The 21,535-nt window shown below is 39.7% G+C and overlaps 1 protein-coding gene across 2 annotated transcripts in view; it reads left to right on the top strand.

Moving 5' to 3' along the window:
* The window catches only part of VPS53 (VPS53 subunit of GARP complex), a 166,080-nt gene that overhangs the window by 118,766 nt on the left and 25,779 nt on the right, over nt 1–21,535 (top strand). For both annotated transcript variants that reach the window (XR_010090947.1, XM_063457083.1), the window contains exons 15-18: nt 4,646–4,793; nt 5,741–5,823; nt 7,301–7,379; nt 15,700–15,848. Coding sequence is in view for 1 of the 2 variants with exons in the window: in XM_063457083.1 (XP_063313153.1) it covers nt 4,646–4,793; nt 5,741–5,823; nt 7,301–7,379; nt 15,700–15,848 (459 nt within the window). In the remaining variant the exon portion in view is untranslated. The remainder of the gene's footprint in view (nt 1–4,645; nt 4,794–5,740; nt 5,824–7,300; nt 7,380–15,699; nt 15,849–21,535) is intronic.

Below are 21,535 nucleotides of genomic sequence, written 5' to 3'. Positions count from 1 at the left end.
TCTTCCCAGATATACAAGTTAAATACGATCTTCATAACCGGGAACTTTATACATATCTCAGAGTGAAACATATTTTAATGAAACATCAAGTGAAGGAGGTGGAAAATTCTAGGGTGAACGATTTTGGGAGGCTATGTTTGGGGAGACGACCCCAAGATAAACCTCTATCAATAAGCTACAGAGGAATATTAAATCTAGCAAAACCAGATAAACTGCCTTTTATGTTAAATAGGGAGAAGGAGCTAAACAACGAGTGGGAGCCCTTTCAATGGTATAGGGCTATGAGATCAACTAAGGCTGCCACACATAATATACAACACATAGAAGCAACATACAAAATGTGGCTACAGGGGTACATCACACTACAAAAATTGGCGAAATATATCCAGAGAACGTGGGGACATGGAAGGATCTATGACCCATATATTTTGGCAGTGTAAAAACATTATTGATGTATGGAAACACATTCAACAATTAATTTTTTTTTTTTTTAATTATTTATTTTTGAAGTGCAGATAATTACATACAACTTGTCACGCCCCAACAGCTTGTGACAGGAGACAAAATACACAGCTTGTAAGCAGTAAGGCAGTGAGAAAACATGCACAATTTTTAAAGTTACAAAGACAAGAGTAGGTACATGCTTGGTATCGCTATTATAGAGTGAGATTATAACGTAGATTCTTATGGTATTCAAATCTATCTAGACTCAATAGCAATTGTAAATGATTATTTATAGCTTTCTTCAACACTTTATACACATTATAAGACCACTGGGGGGTTGCTCGTTCAGGCTATCCTTGGAGAAGGTGGCATTGCATCGCTAGAAGCTGGATGCTAAATTAGGGTGTGAACTAAGTAAAATTTCCACTCGTGTCCTCCATCCCATGCCGCCAGTGGCCATGCCAGGAGTGGTGTGTATGCGTCAGGCAGTGTTGCCTTAGAGGGCAATGGGAGACAAGATGAGCTCTACGCTTGGGGACGGTGACCCAGTGACATGCCCTGAGGCTATTTCTCCCTTAGAATAAGCTACTCGAATGAGCACAACACTGAGAGACCTATAGGGGTACATTGAGCCTGGGTTATCATTAACAATGCTGGTTGCACCTGATATGGTAAAACAAGTCACTGCAGTATTGACCTCTCCTGAACTAGCATGAACATTTGAAGTGCAATAAAATAATATAGCTTAAGGCAACAGGCCAAAATCAAAATAAAATCAGAGAACAATTACGTCCAGTGGGTGTAGTAGGTTGCCAGGGCATGCTGTCTGGTCATCGCCTGTGGTCTCCAGGGGTATGTTTACAGACTGATCTGCCGTGTCTTCTGATTGTGGTCGGCTCCTGTTGCCCTCCAGCTGTATAGAGCATCATGGTGTGTGGTCTTGATATTACCCCCTGCACTTTATGGGCCCGGTACTTGCACCCTCGGTGGTGATTTATGGCCAACAGCGGGAGTCCTGGGGAGGTGAAATGTCCAGGTGTATGGCTGTGGAGTGAGGGTTTACCTCTGAGGGCTCTGTGCCCAGGAAGGCAGCCGTGGGTGCCAGATGTAATCAGTGGGTTTGTGGTTACTAGCTTCTGCAGGGATCCGTTGTGTGTGACTCAGGTACCGTAGATTGATTCAGGGCACGGGCGGAGGTGTCTGCAGGCAGGCGAAATTGTCAGCGTGGTCAGCGTTGGTCACATTGCCGCCATTTTGGTGCTCAGGCACACAGTGCACCACGCAGCATAGGCCTGGTGAGAGGCCGATGGTAGGCTATGATTCTCCCCAGTGGGGACCGGGATAACCCCCCCGGTCCAAGGGGGGGGAAGCGGGACCTGCGAGGCACGTCTCAAGGTCGCCACACGGCAGCCGGGCTCACCAACAGGACGGCGGCCGTCCGCCCCGCTCTTCACCCACACAGGCCCCAAAGCCCCGTATCACCCACATAGGCTCCGAAACTTCCGATCTTGGGGACCGCAGTGCCGCCGGCAGCTACCCGGACACATGGGATATCTCCTGGGCTTCGATGCTGGTGGTAAACTTCCATATTTTTCCCATGGGGAATAAGTTTTGCAGGAGCCCCTCTAGCCTGCGACTGGACAGCATGGCGGTCAGGCCCCGCCCCCAACAATTAATTTTTAAAGTTACAAACACATTGATACCACTGCAACCAGAAGTATTCCTACTACACATTATGCCAGAGAGAATATTGCCAAAGGAAAAATATTTTGATGGCTACAAAAAATGCTATAGCCAATTTATGGAAAACAAAACAGGTGCCATCATTAAGAAGAATAAGGGAAAAGATCTCTACTACCAAAATCTATGAGGAGATGGCATATAGGCTAAAAGGCAAACAAGATATTTATGATAAAATTTGGGTGAGGTGGAAATGAAATGAGAGGAAATCAAAAGAAAACAAGGGGAAAGAAATAAGCAAAATCGCTTCCTTAATACAGATGTCTAATAATTTAGGTGGTACAAAACAAACGAAGGAAGAGGGAAGGGAAGGGAGACGAGGGAAAGAGAACAGAAAAAAAAGCGTTTGAGATTCAAGCAGCAGGAACAGATTGATATAGACGTTTGATATGAAATTCTATAAATGAAATAAAATTGGAAATGCAGACTCATAAAAGAAAGAATTACTATAATTAAATGTACATTTTTATTATTTTAATTTTATTTATATATTTTTATTTTGTTTTCTTTATAGAGAAGGAGGGATACATTTTTTTATTTAATACAAGAATCAGGATATGTATAAATTATCTCAGAAGGAAAAAAAAAAAAAGGAGAAATGCCTAATGTAAAAAAGAATTCAGTGATGTAAAGATATAAAAAAGTGTTACTGATGCCGAAAATAAGACAGAAGAGATTGTAAGATGTATAAAAGTAAAAGATGGTAATAGAATATCTTGCATTGTGAATGGTATTTTTTTCTTTCCGTATATTATTTATTTATTTATTTTATTTATTTACTTCTATATTTTATTTTTTGTCTGTTGTGTTTTTTCTGTAATTTGAAAAAGTGAAATAAAGATTTAAACATGGGGAAAAAAAAAAATACCAAAAGCAACCAGTCACTTTATTTCAGTCTGTTATACTAAATCTGAACCAGTTTCCATCTTATTGATGTTCCAAAGCTCAGCTGGCTTGTAAATTCTTCACATATGTACAGAGCTCTGTAAGCAACTGATACTGTCGGCTGTTTGTGTGCGTGCCTGTGCTGTCTGGTGCTAAATGTAGTAGTAATTCTTCAGTCCCATAAATATTTTATTACTGTCAAGGGGCTGTGTTTGTTATTGTGGTAGTTGGAAAGGTGTATGCTTCTTTTTTTTTTTTTTTTTTTTAACATGAAATAAGACACCACTCAGATTCTTTTCTTCTGAGACATTCTCCAACCTTATTTTCTTTCTTATTAGCTGAGTAGGGCATACCTGGACTTTGCACTTTTTCAATCCTTTTAATAACAGTAATTGCTTCCAAAACAAATACCACTGGAATATGGGAACAAAAAGCACTACTCTAGAATGATATTTATGTGGACTGAACTGAAAGATAAGTTCACTGTATAATAACATAACACATTTATTCCCCTCCATCTGCCATAAGGCTTCTTTCTTGGCTGAAATTAGCATTATTCTAAGCAGCACAGATAATGTGTTGTGTAGAGTTCTGGGTTTTAAACCCTGCCACATGTTGTTAACTTTATTTGTAGTCTATACACTGATCAGCACAACATTAAAACCACTAATTGGTGAAGTGAATAACATTGACTATATTGTTACAATGGCGTCTGTCAAGGAGTGAGTTATATTAAATGGCAGGTAAACAGTCCGTTGTTGAATTTCCTATGTTGGAAGCAGGAAAATTGGGCAAGCAAAAAGGTCTGAGTGACTTTGACAATGGCCAAATACTGATGGCAAGACTTGTGGGGTGTTCCCGGTATGTAGTGATTAGTACCTACCAAAACCGCTACAATGAAGAACAGGTGAACCGGCATCAGGGTCACGGGCACCCAAGGCTCACTGATGCATGTGGGGAGTAAAGACTAGGCCGTGGGGTCCGATCACACAGAAGAGTTACTGTAGCTTAGATTGCTGAAAAGATTAATGTTGAAAGATGTCAGAACACAACGTGCATTGCAGTTCGCTGTGTAGCTGCAGCCCGGTCAGTGTCCATGATGATCTGCATGCCCCTGTCCACCTCCAAAAGTGCCTTCAATGGGAACGTGAATGTTAGAACTTTACCATGAAGCAATGGGAGAAGGTAGTCTGGTCTAATGAATCAAATTTTCTTTTAATTTTGGTGGATGGCCGGTTGCTTGTGCATTGTTTCACTTGGGAATAGATGGCATTAGGGTGCAATGAGAAGAAGGCAGGCTGGTGGAGGGAGTGTTATTCTCTGGACAATGTTCTGCTGGGAGACTTTAGGTCCTGGCATTTATGTGGATGCTCATTTGACAGCCACTGAAGGCAGTTCTGCTGAAATAGCCAAGTAGTACTGTAGCTCTGTTTAGCTTTCCAATGCTTTCCTATAGGACAGAATTACAGATTTTATAATTCTACAACCGATAACATATTTTAAAAAATGTAGCTCTGATGCTTAATATATTGGTGTGCATGACAATATATCCATTAATCCATTTTTGTTTTATTAGAACCACCAGCAGTAGTGGTGGACTCAATATCTCAAGTCTTCTGAAAGAAAAAGAAGGATCAGAAGTTGCTAAATTTACCACTGAGGAACTGTGCCTAATCTGCAGTATTCTGAGTACTGCGGAGTACTGCCTAGCAACAACACAGCAAGTGAGTACCCACAGAATGCTTCAACACAGTTCACTTTTAAAGTAAATAACAAAAGCAAACCAAACATTTGTTTGTGTTAGGTGTGAATTTTAGAACTAAAAACTGTAACGAACACTCCCCACAAAAATTATAGTATTGTACGCGACTTATCATACTATCCCACCTTTTAAATAGTTTCTCAGTATTGTTACTTATTAAATGCTGGCTAACATAACCAAGACTAAATAGTTAGGTCCGACACTGGTGCTCAAATTGAAATATGATAGAATTCTAAATGTTTTAAAGAGAAACCACCGTCCAGTGTCTTAAAATATTTTTATAGACATCTCACTAAATACTTTTTTAAAGAAAACCACATGAATAACGTTTATAACAACAATGGTTCTCTGTCTCTGCTTTGCATTGTCTGTCCAGCAACATGGTTCAAATAACAGAGCTGGCAAATTACTGCTCTTTTAAGTGGTTGCCCAGACAGACACTACTTTGGGGGATTTTATTATTGTGACCGTTTAAGAATCTGCTTTTCTTTTAGTTGCTCTAATGCTAAGGCCTAACACTAATCATGGAATGTCTAACCTCGTGAAAAATCTACAGTGCAGAGCAATGAACACACAATGCTTTGTTCTCTACGCAATATAAGACATCATCCCTAAATATTCACCCTTGGAGTGAAAATTGGGTTGGTTGCAATATCATTAGTTTTATTATACTCTCAAGTGTTTTGAAGAACACAACCAATGCCGTGTTTTGTACAGTACCTGGCACACACATATACTCTACTAATGTGACCAATATTAATCAAATGCACACTGCCAGTTATGTGCCACTTTGTATGTTTGAATTGTATCCGATTTCCCGTCTCAATTACAGAATGCTTTCCAAAGATTACTTAAATGCCTAATGATATCATTAATTTATAATTGCTTTTCCTCCTCTTCATTTAACAGCTTGAAGAGAAGTTGAAAGAAAAAGTAGATATAACATTGACTGATAGAATTAATCTAATGGGAGAGATGGATACCTTCAGCACGTGAGTTGTGTTTTTGTTTTTTACCTTTATAGTTAATAGCAACATGTGTAATGTTGGTAATCCGGTAATGCATGGTTATAACTTCCAACATTTCCAAAGGTTTCATATTTGGAGGTTTGGTTCTGAGATGGGTCTATTTTAAGTTACCTCGTGACTTGAGTGAAAATAATTAGAACGCGATCAACATATCTTATGTTCAACAACTAATTTCTACTCTTATTTAACATAGTCTAAACGTGTAACTGCAGGATTTATGACTATAAATCATAGTTACACACTAAACATTTGATGTTTCTATAAAGAAAATAGAGGGATTTGGGTCCATAATATGGATTGTCCCTCCTAACAAAGTAGACTTTCGAAATATGTGATTAGGAGGAAGTGCAAAAACAAAGATTACGATTCCATGTGAATAAAAAGGGGATGATCAGATCTCATCTATTTTCCTTATTTGACATTTAGACCAAATTTTTCATGATACTTCAAGCAAAAAAGGCATTTTTCTAATGCTTGATTGGTATCAAAAATATAAGTGTACATTGCAGTAAATTGTACAAAATAGAGATTTTACTAACCTGCAATCAAGCACTGATTTTCCACTCCCCCGTCACAGGGGTCATGCGATCCAGTCATAGGCTTCTCATGAATAAGCCTGTCATTGGACCATGGGGTGCAACTATCCCTCAGCACACAATTACAAATATCTCAGTATGTGCAGTGCAGTTCAAGCAGAAACACTGCACATACAGATTTCTACCACCATGGCCACTTTAAACCACTGAAGTGGTCATAGTGGTTGGAATAACCCTTTAAGAAGTCAAAAGCAGTGACTGGAGCAGTTGCAATGTACATTAGGAGGGAGATATGTCTGTGAAATATACAGCTGTATTTGTTCTGATGTTCTTCCACAGTTTTTTTTTTTTTTTTTTGGAAAAAAACAGGTGGTGGAGCTTAAGTGTAGTTACCTTTTGCAAAAATAATACATCTGACATTAGGTACACATAATCGGGATCTTCCATCAGATTAAATTATATGCCTGGTGTCTCCCAGATCAGCTTTGGTATTTACTGTAAATATTGTGATCACAGAATTTTATATTATTTCAACGGTGTTAAAGCTGACCACTTTATTTTAGAAATCAGTTCAGAATGTAAAAAGTTATCTGAGCTTATTGTCATGAAAAATATGTAACAAGAATTCAGGAGTGGAAGGTGTATTAAGGTATTTCAGTTATTTCAATTAATAATTGCATAGATAAATGTCATCATGCTTGTTTTTTTATTAGTTTAGTATTTTTGCAAAGTCCAATTTAAGCAAATCTGCTTGAAGAAATATATTATAACCTAGTTTCAAAAAGCAGTTTGGTTTTCTAAAAGAAAATCACATTTAATGGTTCTAAAATATTAAGAAGAATATCTTTCTGTGTTTTTTATACTTATTTTTTTTCTTATTCCTTCATTGCTCTGTGTTTTTTTAGGGTTATATCAAATAGCATTCAGCTCCTTGTGCAAGATCTGGATTCAGCTTGTGATCCTGCACTCAGTGCGATGAGCAAGGTATATCCAAAAAATGACTTCATAATGTTTCATCTGTTTCAGCATGTGTATATTTACTCATCTTTGGACCAGCATATGTAGACCTACGTCCTTTTGTGGAAGAGGGAGGCCAGTCCAGGTGCTCTGAGTGTGAGAAAGGTTTGCTTCAGCCTAGTTTAGAAACAAATATGTGCCCTGTAGGCTGTAGTAAATAAAAGCCTCTGCCTGGAACCATAGTGGGATGCTGAGGCTTTAACCCCTTAAGGACACATGACATGTGTGACATGTCATGATTCCCTTTTATTCCAGACGTTTGGTCCTTAAGGGGTTAAAGTAATTTCCATGGGTAAAATCATTATGGCATATGATATGACGTAGGTTACATCTTCTTTTTGAGAAAACAAAAAATATAATCCGTGACGAATGTAAACCGTTTTATTTTGTCTAGTCTGTATATCGTATGGAAATGATTTAGTTTGGGATTGTCCAATACTTCCACTCTTCATAATCCAACCCAGTGCGCTGCAGGTTTTATTTTATTTTTTACTGCTTAATAGCACAGAAAACTAGTTAGTCCAACGTGTCAAGTTCTGTAACTGTGATTATTACACCAGGTTGCAATTGGTAGCATTATTTGTATTTATTTCTTACATTTTCTTAAATTTTTTTATCGTTATTTGTTTTGGAAAAGGCAATTGGGTTTTATTTTATAACTTTGCACTTAAATGAATGTTCCATGCATCATAACCACTAGTTATGGTTCAGTGACTCTTTGGGTGCCATCTCTCTGGATATTATAAAATTTGCTTGCAAGCACTTGGATACACACTATAGAATTTCCTGGTACTTTTTTCATTACATCCAAGAATTGTGTGAGCGAATGATAAATAGTAAATACAATACACTGTAGTGGCTGTGGTGCTTGGAGTGTGCTTTTAACCCCTTAAGGACACACCCTTTTATTCCAGAAGTTTGGTCCTTAAGGGGTTAAATAGCTAAAGGTGTCCCTAGCCAAAAAAATCTACCTATGCTTCAGTGACTGCTTGCTGATAAAACAGAAATGTGATCTAAGAGTGTGGTATAATATACAAAATATGGAGAGAATACTTAATAGTATAGACATTAATAATAAACAATTGCTAGGGTGCTATTCAATAGTGGTACTCCCTCAAATACCAAAATAACCAATAATTAAATAAACAAAGAATGCACACCAAAAAACCATAAAAAGTCTCTATCTATATTTATTACATCACTAGTAGGTTTACAATACTAATACAGCAGTCAGTGACACAATAGGTTAAATAATAAACAATAGTAAATATTTACCGCAATTCACAAGCCTAATCGGGCAGAAACACAAGTCAAACAAACAAAGCCCCCCAACGTTTCGGCTCCTCCTGGTAGCCATAGACACCCTTGATAAAGGCTACCAGGAGGAGCCCAAACGTTGGGGGGTTTGTTTGTTTGCATGTTTTTTTGGTGTGCATTCTTTGTTTATTTAACTAAGAGTGTAGTATAGCACAACACCAAAAGGCAAACTAGTCTAACCTAGAGCAGCTGTTGTGTATAAGCTGCTGTAGCCTGAACAGCAAGCAAAATATGGCAATCCAAAGTATTCATTCACAAAGCGCAGCTTAGTTATAGGAGCCCACTAGTGCAGCCCAAATTTATTCAAATAGCATTAAAAGTACAGACGTTTCAGGACCCTGTCCATTGGTTGGCATTTATCGTTCATAAAGGGACAGGGTCCGCGAAACGTCTGTACTTTGAATGCTCTTTGAATAAATGTGGGCTGCACTAGTGGGCCCCTATAACTAAGCTGTACTTTGTGGATGTATACTTTGGATTGCTTAAAAACCATCAGAGTGAGTTAGTCCTGTGCTATTTTAATGTGTGATGAGGCCGCTGTGGCCACATCCTGTGTTAAACAACACTTATCTACATGACTAGGCAAATAGACACCCACGTGTAGACAGATTACAAGCAGCAGGTAGCTACACTGAATGCTGAGTTTTTCTCTATTATGCATGTTAAATAGAACTATTTGAAAACTGCCCGGAACATGCCCAAAGAAAACACAAGGGAAAGGAAACATTTAAGGCCTGATGAGAAAATGTATTCCGACAGGGGCAAAACAGACAAAGTAGAGTTCAGTATGCCGCTAATTACTTTTCCTGCTGCTTTATTCACAAGAAGAAGAAAAAATACAATAGCGAAAGTCAATAATTTCCCAGCCACTTTATTAATTTAAAAAGAAAATAATATTTGGGGATTAAGAAAGTATCCAAAACTGATGTGTTTTGTCAGAGACATTACAATGAAGAATTTTGTTTGAAATCTGAAATAAGTTGTAATGTAAAATTATTATACTTCACATATGGCTACTGGTGTTAATTTAAGTCTGTTACAGTTGAGGTTCTGTATACTATATGATATACAGCTGTGTTTGTTACATTGCTTTTAAGGCTTTGTGACTTTAATAGGACACTAATGGTAATCTTGTTGTATTAAGTTGTTTTATTTCAGAGGCTCCATCGGCTGGTCTTCTGTGACGAGCAAATGTCTGTCAGTCAGGATGCTCCCATTATTTTCCATTTCAACTCCACATCATCGGTAAACACTGCAAGCTGGGGGTTATGGATCATGTAGTTTTCAGTGCTACTGCGCATGCACGTGACATGGCTCTGGCTACTTAAGAGTAAAGTGTGTGAAGATGGCTTTTAAGGGAGTTTAAGACCTGAGCAAACAGGCGGAGAAAGAAGTTTATGTACCCCTTGTGACATCTGTCATAAAAGGGTTACACTTATGGCTCCAGTTATACGCCAGTGGTGTTGCTAGGTGGAATGATTATTTTTTGTATTTATTGAGATTTCTCTCGTTTTCGAATATGTCCTGGGTCCACAAAACATTGCATTGATACAGTAGGGTACAATAAAATACAAAAACAATATTAATACACAATAAATACAAAATTTAACATAACAGGTAGGAAATGTATAATCAATCATGACAGGCGCATTCTGTTTTGAGGTATGTAGAGAGGGATCTCTTAAAGGACTTTAGGATTGGGGAAGTGTGCAGGAGGTCGTTCCATATTGGGGCCTTCCGTATTCGGAAAGCATTCGCGATGGGTAATTCTCCAGCTGTAGGTCTCACTCCCATAGCCGCCGCCACAGCATTGGCAAACTTTCGGGTGCCCCTCGAATCCGCACATTTTTCCTGCGGTGTCTGGCTTCTAGTGATGTGACAGTGCGGGTGAGCCCATGTTTTTGCTGGGACATTGTCTCCATTCGAGCGCGCGTCTCTAGCAACTCCTGCTCTCTTTTCCCTTCTCTTGTTTCAGCTGCGCTGATTCTTGCGGTGAGACTGTCTACTTCAGTGCGCACGCCAGCTAGGTCGGCTTTCCAGACCTCACGTAAGTCCACCAGCAGTTTTTTAATATCCCCCTTAGTGGAGGGTGAGGTGTCGGAGTCAGATTCAAGGCTCTCACTGGTGTAATACTGTCGTCCTCTGCCGAATTGTCCGAGGAGCTAGAGTTTCTAGGCCCCATAGACGCCATCTTGGGCCGTGCTTGCTGCTGCAGCCTTTCAAAGGACGCTCGGATGTCTGACTGCTTAGAGCTCTCAGAGTGGGTCATCTTGCGATTTTTCCGTCCCATGTTTCTCCGGGGGGGTTCTAGAGTGCCCAGGTATTAATAATAGGGTCAGACAGGTTTTGCTCCGTGGCTATTTAATCTATATCTTTGTGCAGCTGTAGGAGCTCCACACCAGCACGTCTTGCTCTTTGCTCGGCTAGCCACGCCCCCCCCCCCCCCCAATGGCTTTTTTTTTATTGCACATGAAACACAGATTTATGTGTGGATGGCCCTACTTATGTGGACCATGCAGTGTATATAGATCCACAAAACGCAGACTACATGCATAGTGTACCATCATATGTCTGATTTGCTTTTAAAACATCTCTGCATGTTTAAGACACAAAAAGGTCTGTTTATCATACTCTTTTGCTGCCTGTGTGAACCGGTCGGTGTGTAATAAAAGTCATGAACATTGTTTCATCTCACCAGAGACCTCATACATACTCATTGTAGCCTGGTAAACCTCCACTAGCGATGGCACCAAACATGCTAACACATCTCCTATCAATTTAATTTCAAGAAGAATGGTTAAAGGCTGCTGCCTACAACCTCCTTTCCAGCCTGCCTTCACATATTAGTGGCCTGGGGCCCTTGCCACCATTACTAGAGCTTACATGCTCATCCCCTGTTGCCTTCCCATTACCAATTTTCTTATTTTTTATGCTCTATTGAAATTCATTAAATTTGGTGCCCAGTAGCATGCAGTTGCAGGGAGCTATGCTTCAGAAAATTCCATACAGAGCTCTCTTGGCCCTCCACAAATAACTCACTTGAATCTCACACATCTTACCTGGAGGCTAGGAATTTTGGGATGCTGCTTCACTAGGAATGCTTCTCAAATAATTTTACCAGCACAATATGTGGATCATGGCTATAGCTACCTACAGGTAATATTGCCATCCTAATGGTTTGTGGCTGACGGGATCACATTGATATCTGCTTTTTGGTTTTAAGATCCACAGGTGAGCTTCACATGGAAGAGTGATACATAATGAGAGATTATTGGATTGTTTAAGTAAAACAAATATTTGTACCTTGTACAACATAGAAGCAAAGCATGTGTGTGCACTGTTCATATGATGTGAGTGGACTCTGTCCTGCCTGCCTCTGGCTAGAGAGTTAGATAATATATACCGGTACATTTAAAGTTAATACAGGACAGCTTCCAGTACCATTGATAGTAAGAATGAAATGGAAGATACTCTATTAATTTGTACTTGACAAAACAACATGCAATATTTCTGCATATCCTCTTTATACTACATTACACTATTGAGTTCCCTTTGTTCCACATATTTTTTTCATATTCTTCATATGCTGCACTGGTAATAATTTGAGTCTCTTGGACAATGCTGATATCTATTAGAGGGGATTATTTCACTATATGCTTTCACTACCAGAGCTTGCATGAAGCTCTATGTCATGTGAGTGGGCGCTTATATATCTTGTTGGTGTCTATTCACTGTTTCGGAACATACATAGTACTGGTCTCCTCTTTTTGTGTTATTTACGTATACCAGTTTAAGAAGACCCAAGAGGCATAGGAATTAAGGCAGGCTGAAGAAAAAAAAATGTTTGGAATGTATTTTATTACTGCTTTGTTTGCTCAGTGTTTGGTAGGCGCAACCGAGTTATGTTTTTTGATTGGTTTTGGGTGATGGAGGGATCCCTTATTTCAATGTACTGCATATGGTTGATCTGCTCTAGACCTATTTGTTGCTTATTCATTTTCTGAACTTTGCATTCCTTGCAGTTAGCCTACTGCTGAAAGACCGTGTACTGCTGAATGTACTGCTCTGTATTAACTCTGTATGTGTGTTTTTGGAGTCACATGGTTTAAAATGGCAAAAACAATATTTATGGAACTGACCTTTTGGTGAAATTTCAATCTAATTACTACACAATGTTCCATTTATGCATACTCTGAGTCTCTACTCCCATTCTGTACTTACTGCTAGCATTTGCTCTTTAAGATTTTTTTCTTCTTCTATTTTGTTCAGTTTATTTAAAAATACAAACCTTTTTTTATATGGCCCATTAGTGCAAATGTGTCACAATCTCCCCCACTTTTGATCTAAAACCTTTGTTAATATTCTTATTATTCTAATTATATTCTCATTCTGTGAACTAATATTATTTACACGATGTGGAGATGTCATCAGCATGCCTAGAACAAGATTTTCTGTCTGGCTTATGTTAATTATGTGCAACTTTCATTGCACAGTACGCCAGTCTTTGACTCAGAACAGTCAACTGAAACACTTAACAAAGGACCATACTGGCAGGAAACTACGCTGTCTCACCTGCACCACCGGACCAGCACGATCATCATGGCGGACGCCACGTGTAACTCCACTCCCAGCTCATCGCGGCCCTCTCTCGCTGAAAGGCTGGACCGCCTGTTAGCAGACTTCTGGGCCAAGCTGTCTCATGACAGGGGCACCAAGGAGGGGGCTCCACCGACAAAAGCCACATGAGACACCAAGCAGCGACCCACAGCACCCAAACGGGGGGCCCTGACGCGACACGAATGGCAGAAAGGAGGAGGTGGACAGCCAGTCGAAAGCTACAACGCCGGAATATTGGATCAGTGAAGCGCCATCCTCTCCCCAAGCAGCAGCCCACCACAGGACTAACCCCTGCAAGCCTCTCTCCCCTCCGGGAGATCACCACCCACCCAGCACGTAGACAACATGCAGGTGGACACCGAGCTTTAAAAGCATACTGCCATGGTACTGCTGTAACAGAAGCTCAAGAATGTGGACTCCCCCTGCATAGGCAACGCTGTTTGGCGGGAATAGGCTGGCCAATCTACCAGCATTTCTCCAGACCCTAGGCCCACTTGGACTGAATGTTTTAGGTTAATGTTTCCTCTGCTTTATGTTTGCTTTCTGTGGTCAACAGTGGAATAATTGTCCTATCACACTTCTGTGTTTAACAGCATGTTCCCTAATTTTAAGCAATACGCCTCTACTACGCATAAGCATTACCAGTGAAGCTGACTTGTTATATGTAACTGTGAACGGCCAAAGATATAATGCATACCAGATATTTTCCCTTATTTTCATTTACATGAGGCCTACTTGATCGTACTGTGGCATGCTAGATAAAATTAAGCGACCAGGCACATAAGTATCTTAGTGTAACCATTCTTGACTTCTCTTGCACTCTGACATGTATGCCAGCTGGCTTTCACGTTCTTGCAGCCTACAGATATATTCTTGTCCTACATACATTATAAAAATGTGCTGATCTATATGTACACTTATCTATGACAAACCAATTCTGTGTTATTTCCGTGTGTACTGTGCAATCTTTGGTTTTAACATGCGCAACAATAATAAAGAAATTCAAAACAAAAACAAAGGACCATACTGCAGAAGCTAGAAGGGAAGCATGTTTGTGACATCATAACCACTAAAGCGGACTATGGAGGTTATAAGGCTTAGAGCGACCCATTAAGTGCACCCCTACTTAGAGATTGTTGCAGATCACTTACGCCCCTTCATGGCAATTGTGTTCCCTGATGGCAGTGGCCTCTTTCAACACAATAATGCACCCTACCATACTGCAGACATTGTTCAGGAATGTTTTGAGGACCATGACAAAGTTCAAGGTGTTGCTTTGGCCTCCAAATTCTCTGGATTTCAATCAGATTGAGCATCTGTGGGATGTACTGTAACCACATATCTGATCAAATATTAAAGGACCCACCTTGAAACTTGCACATATATAAAGTGCTATTTGACTATCTTCAAAGTATAAAAATTAAACCATGGTTATGTACTTATGAGCTAACTAGTAAAGAGTATGCTTTGCAGCAAACACTTGAGTTCATGTGTCACTGTTCTTGGTTTATAGGTATGAACTATCACTTAGTCACAAATTCAAGAGCAGTAACTTCTGGTTAATAGTCTCAAAGTTGTGAGTGACTCACTATGTGCATTAAAGGAACACTATAGTCACCTAAATTACTTTAGCTAAATAAAGCAGTTTTAGTGTATAGATCATTCCCCTGCAATTTCACTGCTCAATTCACTGTCATTTATGAGTTAAATCACTTTGTTTCTGTTTATGCAGCCCTAGCCACACCTCCCCTGGCTTTGATTGACAGAGCCTGCATGAAAAAAAAACTGGTTTTACTTTCAAACAGATGTAATTTACCTTAAATAATTGTATCTCAATCTCTAAATTGAACTTTAATCACATACAAGGAGGCTTTTGCAGGGTCTAGCAAGCTATTAACATAGCAGGGGATAAGAAAATCTTAATTATACAGAACTTGCAATAAAGAAAGCCTAAATAGGGCTCTCTTTACAGGAAGTGTTTATGGAAGGCTGTGCAAGTCACATGCAGGGAGGTGGGACTAGGGTTCATAAACAAAGGGATTTAACTCCTAAATGGCAGAGGATTGAGCAGTGAGGCTGCAGGGGCATGTTCTATACACCAAAACTGCTTCATTAAGCTAAAGTTGTTCAGGTGACTATAGTGTCCCTTTAATCATTCTTATCTCCAGGAAAAAAATCTTCCTTTTTGCATAGTTGTTATTTTTTGTTCTTTCTTTATTTTGACATGTTTTAGTTGTTGACTTTTAATGTTTTTTTTTGGTTTTGTTTTTTATAATTTTTTCTGTTTATGTACATATTTTTCTGATTGCTACTTATTAAACTTCCTGCTACTTTTTTTGTCTTAACCATACAGATGCAATGGCAGAATGTTGAACATGTTGGGGATCAAAGTCCTTATGTTACCTCCATTATCCTTCACGTCAAGCAAAATGTTCCTATTGTCCGAGATAATCTTGCATCCACTAGAAAATACTTCACGCAGTTCTGCATTAAGTTTGCAAAGTAAGTTACCAGGGTCTATTGTAGCTCCCTCTGCCACACTCTTCTTCCCTCACTATCAGATATACACACTCACATATATATAGTTAGATACACACCCTGTCCAACAGTCACACTATACATACACACACACACTGCTAGCCAATGCATTCCAATCCAGTGAGATATAATCATCTCCTCAACTGGGCCAATAAGCTGGACTGGACCCCCACCTGATGGTAGCCTGAACCCATATACATATACCTCTGCCCCTGGTTATCGCGGCCCACCGAGCGTTTGCCCGATTGCCAGTCCGGGCCTAAATGAGGGAGTATGCTGTATATCAGGGGTTCCCAACCAAATCCTCAAATACCCCCTGCCAGTCCAGGATTTAGTTATTACCCTGTTGTATCTAAAGTGTTTATTTTTTTTGTTGTTTTGTTTGTTTGTTTTTAAAACACCTCTTTGACACACCTGGGTAATCCCTAAATCCTGGCCTGTTAGGGGGCACTTGTGGACTGAGTTGGGAACAAGGCTGTAGTGCAAGTGTAGTTCATTTTTCTTCAATGCTTTTCTTTTTTTGTCACTCAACATGTACCACAATATTTGTTAATGCTTAGTTTACTAGATCATACTATCCAGTGATTAGAACATTTCTTTATTAATTTAGTTCCAGTTTTTATACTCATTTTGTGCTTGATACACTAATATTGGCAAATGTTGCCCTTCACATTGAGAGATAACAGCAGGAGTCTGCAAATGCTGCACAGTAAACTCTAAATAGATGGATTGCTTCCTCCTTTGTACATAAACAGCACAATGACTCGGTTGGCTATGAAAAAAGCAGAGCAATCAAATTAATTTTGTGTTTTTGGCATGTAGGGTATATATTTATACTTTGATACAAATACCTTCAAGGTAAATTGTTTTCAAATGTGAATACCTTCAAACTGACAGCCTTTTAGTCACTGCTTCTTTTCAAATACAATTTGCTGGAGTTCCCAACCAGAGAAACACAATTTGTACACTGTACAAATACTTATGGGTTGCATTTTATAGCAACTTGGAAATCAAGTACAAGTTTAGTGTTCACATCATTGCACTGTTTCAGTCGTGTTATCAGATATCATTGTAATGTAATTTATACGTTTTATAACATGGGTATATATTTCTGCAAGTTCTATTTTTATTAGTTGGTATGAATATTTGGTATATCATTTAGTATTAGCAATGCTTAGCGTGTGTAACAAAGATTAAACAGACACTTACAATAACTAACATAAGAAACAGCCACGGTAAAGTCATTTTTGTTTAGTGGAAAAAAAACTTCTATTATCCATGCATCACTCAATGTCACATGCAGTTCTGGAGAATCAATTTAATTCATGCTGACATTGCTGTAATTAATTCAGCCACTTTCATTCTGTACAATTCTCTTTAGTTTGGCTGATAAAATTCCTCAGTGATTCACTTTATTTTCTACCTACCGAATTAAAACAAATGTGTGCCAACTATGCTCAAATAGATCTCATGGCAGCGGTGAGATTAGTTGGAAAATAGCTACAGTCATATGACATCCAAAACGTTAACAGAATGACAACTGAATGTCCCTGGAATTGAAGAAAAGAAAACAACTAAACCAAAGGAAAAGTAGAATTAGGTGGCGATTTATGTAGGATTAGGTATCATTCTAATATAAGCAGAGTTAGGGGTTTATTTTAAGGTGAGTTAGTGTCATTGGTCCAGTTCTATGTATAATGGGAATTATATTTGACAAAGTTACAAGACTTAGTTGCAGTTCAGCTGTTTGTGAATATCTGAATTGGCAAACATCTAGTAACTAGTATTTATATAGCGCCTTTCTCCCAGGGGGACTCAGAGCTCTTTTCAACGCACGCTCTCGGAATTAACCAAATCGGCAGCTGAATAGGAATAGATGTTATTATTACCCAATTGATGGTACTCATTTTATCAACCACGGAAGGATGAAGGGCTGAGTTGACCCTGCCGGGATTTGAACCTGTGACCTTGCATTTTTGGACAGGCTTTGTAGTCATATATAGACAATCAGCTGATTTTAACAGCTAAGTGAACACCAGTCATATAGCTGTGTATATATCTGGAGTTGCCTAGCTAAATTTACATTTTCAGTAATTAAGCATATTTTATGTTATAATGTCATACAAGAATTAATGTATCCCTTGTTAAATATCTTATGAAAACCATGAAATGCTAAATAGGAATTTGTGTATTGTACTAGTTATAACTATTAATTTGCATAATTACAAACATTTACTCAGCAATTGAAGTCCTTTATATGACCAATTGTCTCTGTGCGAACTCCCAGCAGATAGTACTATACAGTATCCCATGTCTAACCCTTTGTGAGGATTCATAGTTTGTGGCATGTTCCTAGTGAGTTAGATTATCATAAATATTAATGTTTGAACAATATTTTTGTCTGGTTCTGGTATAAGTATATTGTACCTTAATGATGCGTGTCTCATGCTGATACAATTTTTGGCACTCCACCATACTCTCCACCTATCCTCCTCACTCTGCTACATAACTAGATCATTTGGCCACTGTACTGATTTTTGGGGGAACATGGAGACCACTCTACTTGATTATGTGTATTATTCTGCTAGAGAGCAAATGCAGATTATGTTTGTTTTATCCTTCATTGGGGCTGTCCATCATAGAAATAGAAATGTTCCTTAGTGTCTGCTAAATGCTTTTTGCAATATTCATTGTTACTGCATTGTGTATCAAGTTGTTTTACAATATGGGGAAGCTGTTTATAAAAAACAAAACAAAAACGCATAACAAGACAATGTTCTGTAAAGCCTTCGCCGCTTACAGACATTGAAACATACAACGCTTTACAAAACAAAAATTTCTCAAGCTCTTTAATTGGGGATATGTGAGTCGAAAAAGTGGCTGTGCAGTGAAGGGAATAAGCCTGCATTCTGTAAACCTTTTACTACATCATTCATCTGTGACTCACTAATCCGGTCTAAATAAATCTCCAGTCTTGGTGAACGTGCCAGAGTTTGGTACCTAAGAGCCTTTGTACGGATGTGATGCAGCCTTTGAAGCAGTGGTTTTGTGAAAGATACATTTTGGTCTCAACATTCCCTTGAGAAGTTCAGAAGATCATTAGATGGTATCAAAAGGAACTTGCTGGTAAGTCATGTGACAGTGCAGTTCATAATCTCTTTTTTGTAAATATGCTGAGCTGACAATTTATTTATGTGATCCCTGTGGCTGGAAATTGGCGTGATTCCTTTGTTTGCTGTTGGACTCATGCAGTGCATGTGGTTACAGTTCAATGCTGAAAAACCTTTAAGTTAAACATATTTAATCTTATCATAAAATCAGATTAGGCACTACTGTACAGCTGGCTTCCAAAAGAGTGCACACAAAGGACTAATACTGCAAAGAGTATTAACCCCTTAAGGAGCAAGCTTAATTAAAATCAAATCTAACCCTAAATCTCATAATAAACCTAAATTATCAAAAATTACACAGAAAAAAACTGCTACCTGAGTAGCTTGATACCCATTTAGTTTTATGTTGAGACTATTTATTCATTTAGACTGGGTAGCTGCCTTTTGTCACTTTGTATTTTTATTGGATTTTTTTATTGAATAATTGGCAGCATCCATATCTTGACTCCATTTATCTCTACCTAAGACTAATTATCACATTGACATTGTGGAGTAACAAAGTGTGCATAGAGGGAGTTGTATGCCTCTACTATAATAAAGCATTTTTACCTATCTGTGTATATATATATATATATATATATATATATATATACACTGCTCAAAAAAATAAAGGGAACACTTAAACCAGGGCTGTCCAACCTGCGGCCCCCCAGATGTTGCTGAACTACAACTCCCATGATTCTTTCAATGAAACAGCCAGGGAATCATGGCAGTTGTAGTTCAGCAACATCTGGGGGGGCGCAGGTTGGATAGCCCTAAACACAATGTAACTCCAAGTCAATCACACTTCTGTGAAATCAAACTGTCCACTTAGGAAGCAACACTGAGTGACAATCAATTTCACATGCTGTTGTGCAAATAGGATAGACAACAGGTGGAAATTATAGGCAATTAGCAAGACACCCCCAATAAAGGAGTGGTTCTGCAGGTGGTGACCACAGACCACTTCTCAGTTCCTATGCTTCCTGGCTGATGTTTTGGTCACTATTGAATGCTGGTGGTGCTTTCACTCTAGTGGTAGCATGAGACGGAGTCTACAACCCACACAAGTGGCTCAGGTAGTGCAGCTCATCCAGGATGGCACATCAATGCGAGCTGTGGCAAGAAGGTTTGCTGTGTCTGTCAGCGTAGTGTCCAGAGCATGGAGGCGCTACCAGGAGACAGGCCAGTACATCAGGAGACGTGGAGGAGGGCAACAACCCAGCTGCAGGACCGCTGCCTCCTCCTTTGTGCAAGGAGGAAAAGGAGGAGCACTGCCAGAGCCCTGCAAAATGACCTCCAGCAGGCCACAAATGTGCATGTGTCTGCTCAAACTGTCAGAAACAGTCTCCATGAGGGTGGTATGAGGGCCCGACGTTCACAGGTGGGGGTTGTGCTTACAGCCCAACACCGTGCAGGACGTTTGGCATTTGCCAGAGAACACCAAGATTGGCAAATTCGCCACTGGCACCCTGTGCTCTTCACAGATGAAAGCAGGTTCACACTGAGCACATGTGACAGACGTGACAGAGTTTGGAGATGAGATCCTCAGACCCCATGTGAGACCATATGCTGGTGCGGTTGGCCCTGGGTTCCTCCTAATGCAAGACAATGCTAGACCTCATGTGGCTGGAGTGTGTCAGCAGTTCCTGCAAGACGAAGGCATTGCTGCTATGGACTTGCCTGCCCATTCCCCAGACCTGAATCCAATTGAGCACATCTGGGACATCATGTCTCGCTCCATCCACCAACGTCATGGTGTGGGAAAACAGGTAAGTAAAATCACCTTTCTCAGAGGGGGACTTGTCACCTAAACATAGACTCACTAAGAGACAGACACACACAGAGACTCACAGACAGGCACACACAAAATCTCAGACACACACATTCAGAAATTGAATTTTTTTAAATGATTTTGATTGAAACCCACCCAGCCTTTTGGAGAGGTGAAGTGGATAGGTTTCCCTGGGGTCCAGTGGGGCTGCTGTCATCTCCCTGCTCTGCTCCCTATTGTGCACGGTTTAGTTTAGTATGCCAGGGTCCCGAATGACGTCATATGCCAGGCTCCCAGCATCTTTGCAGGGTTCACGCTCTCCCATGGCTGGCCACCTGCATTCTCCCTTTGCCGCTCCAGGCCAACATATTCCAGGCACAGGGCAAAATTCCTAGTCGCCATGGTGATCTGGCGCCTAGGATTTGTCGAGCCCTGAGATACACATACACACACACATACCGTGACACACTGACATACAGGTACACACTGAAGCACAGACCCTAGACTGACGCACATATACGTACACGGACGCACCGACACATGCGCTGAAGCATGGACACATGCAACTACACAGACTGACACATGCAGATACACAGACTTACAGATACACTGACACCTACTGTGACACACACACTGACACCTACTGTGACATATACAGTGACACACAGACACATATACTGATCTACTGATACACACATGCAGATACACTGACACATACAGACTCACAG

The sequence above is a fragment of the Pelobates fuscus genome, chromosome 1, assembly GCF_036172605.1.
Source record: "Pelobates fuscus isolate aPelFus1 chromosome 1, aPelFus1.pri, whole genome shotgun sequence".
NCBI lineage: Eukaryota > Metazoa > Chordata > Amphibia > Anura > Pelobatidae > Pelobates > Pelobates fuscus.
The sequence above is the reverse complement of the archived record's forward strand: the minus strand, read 5'-3'. Positions and strand labels throughout refer to the sequence as shown.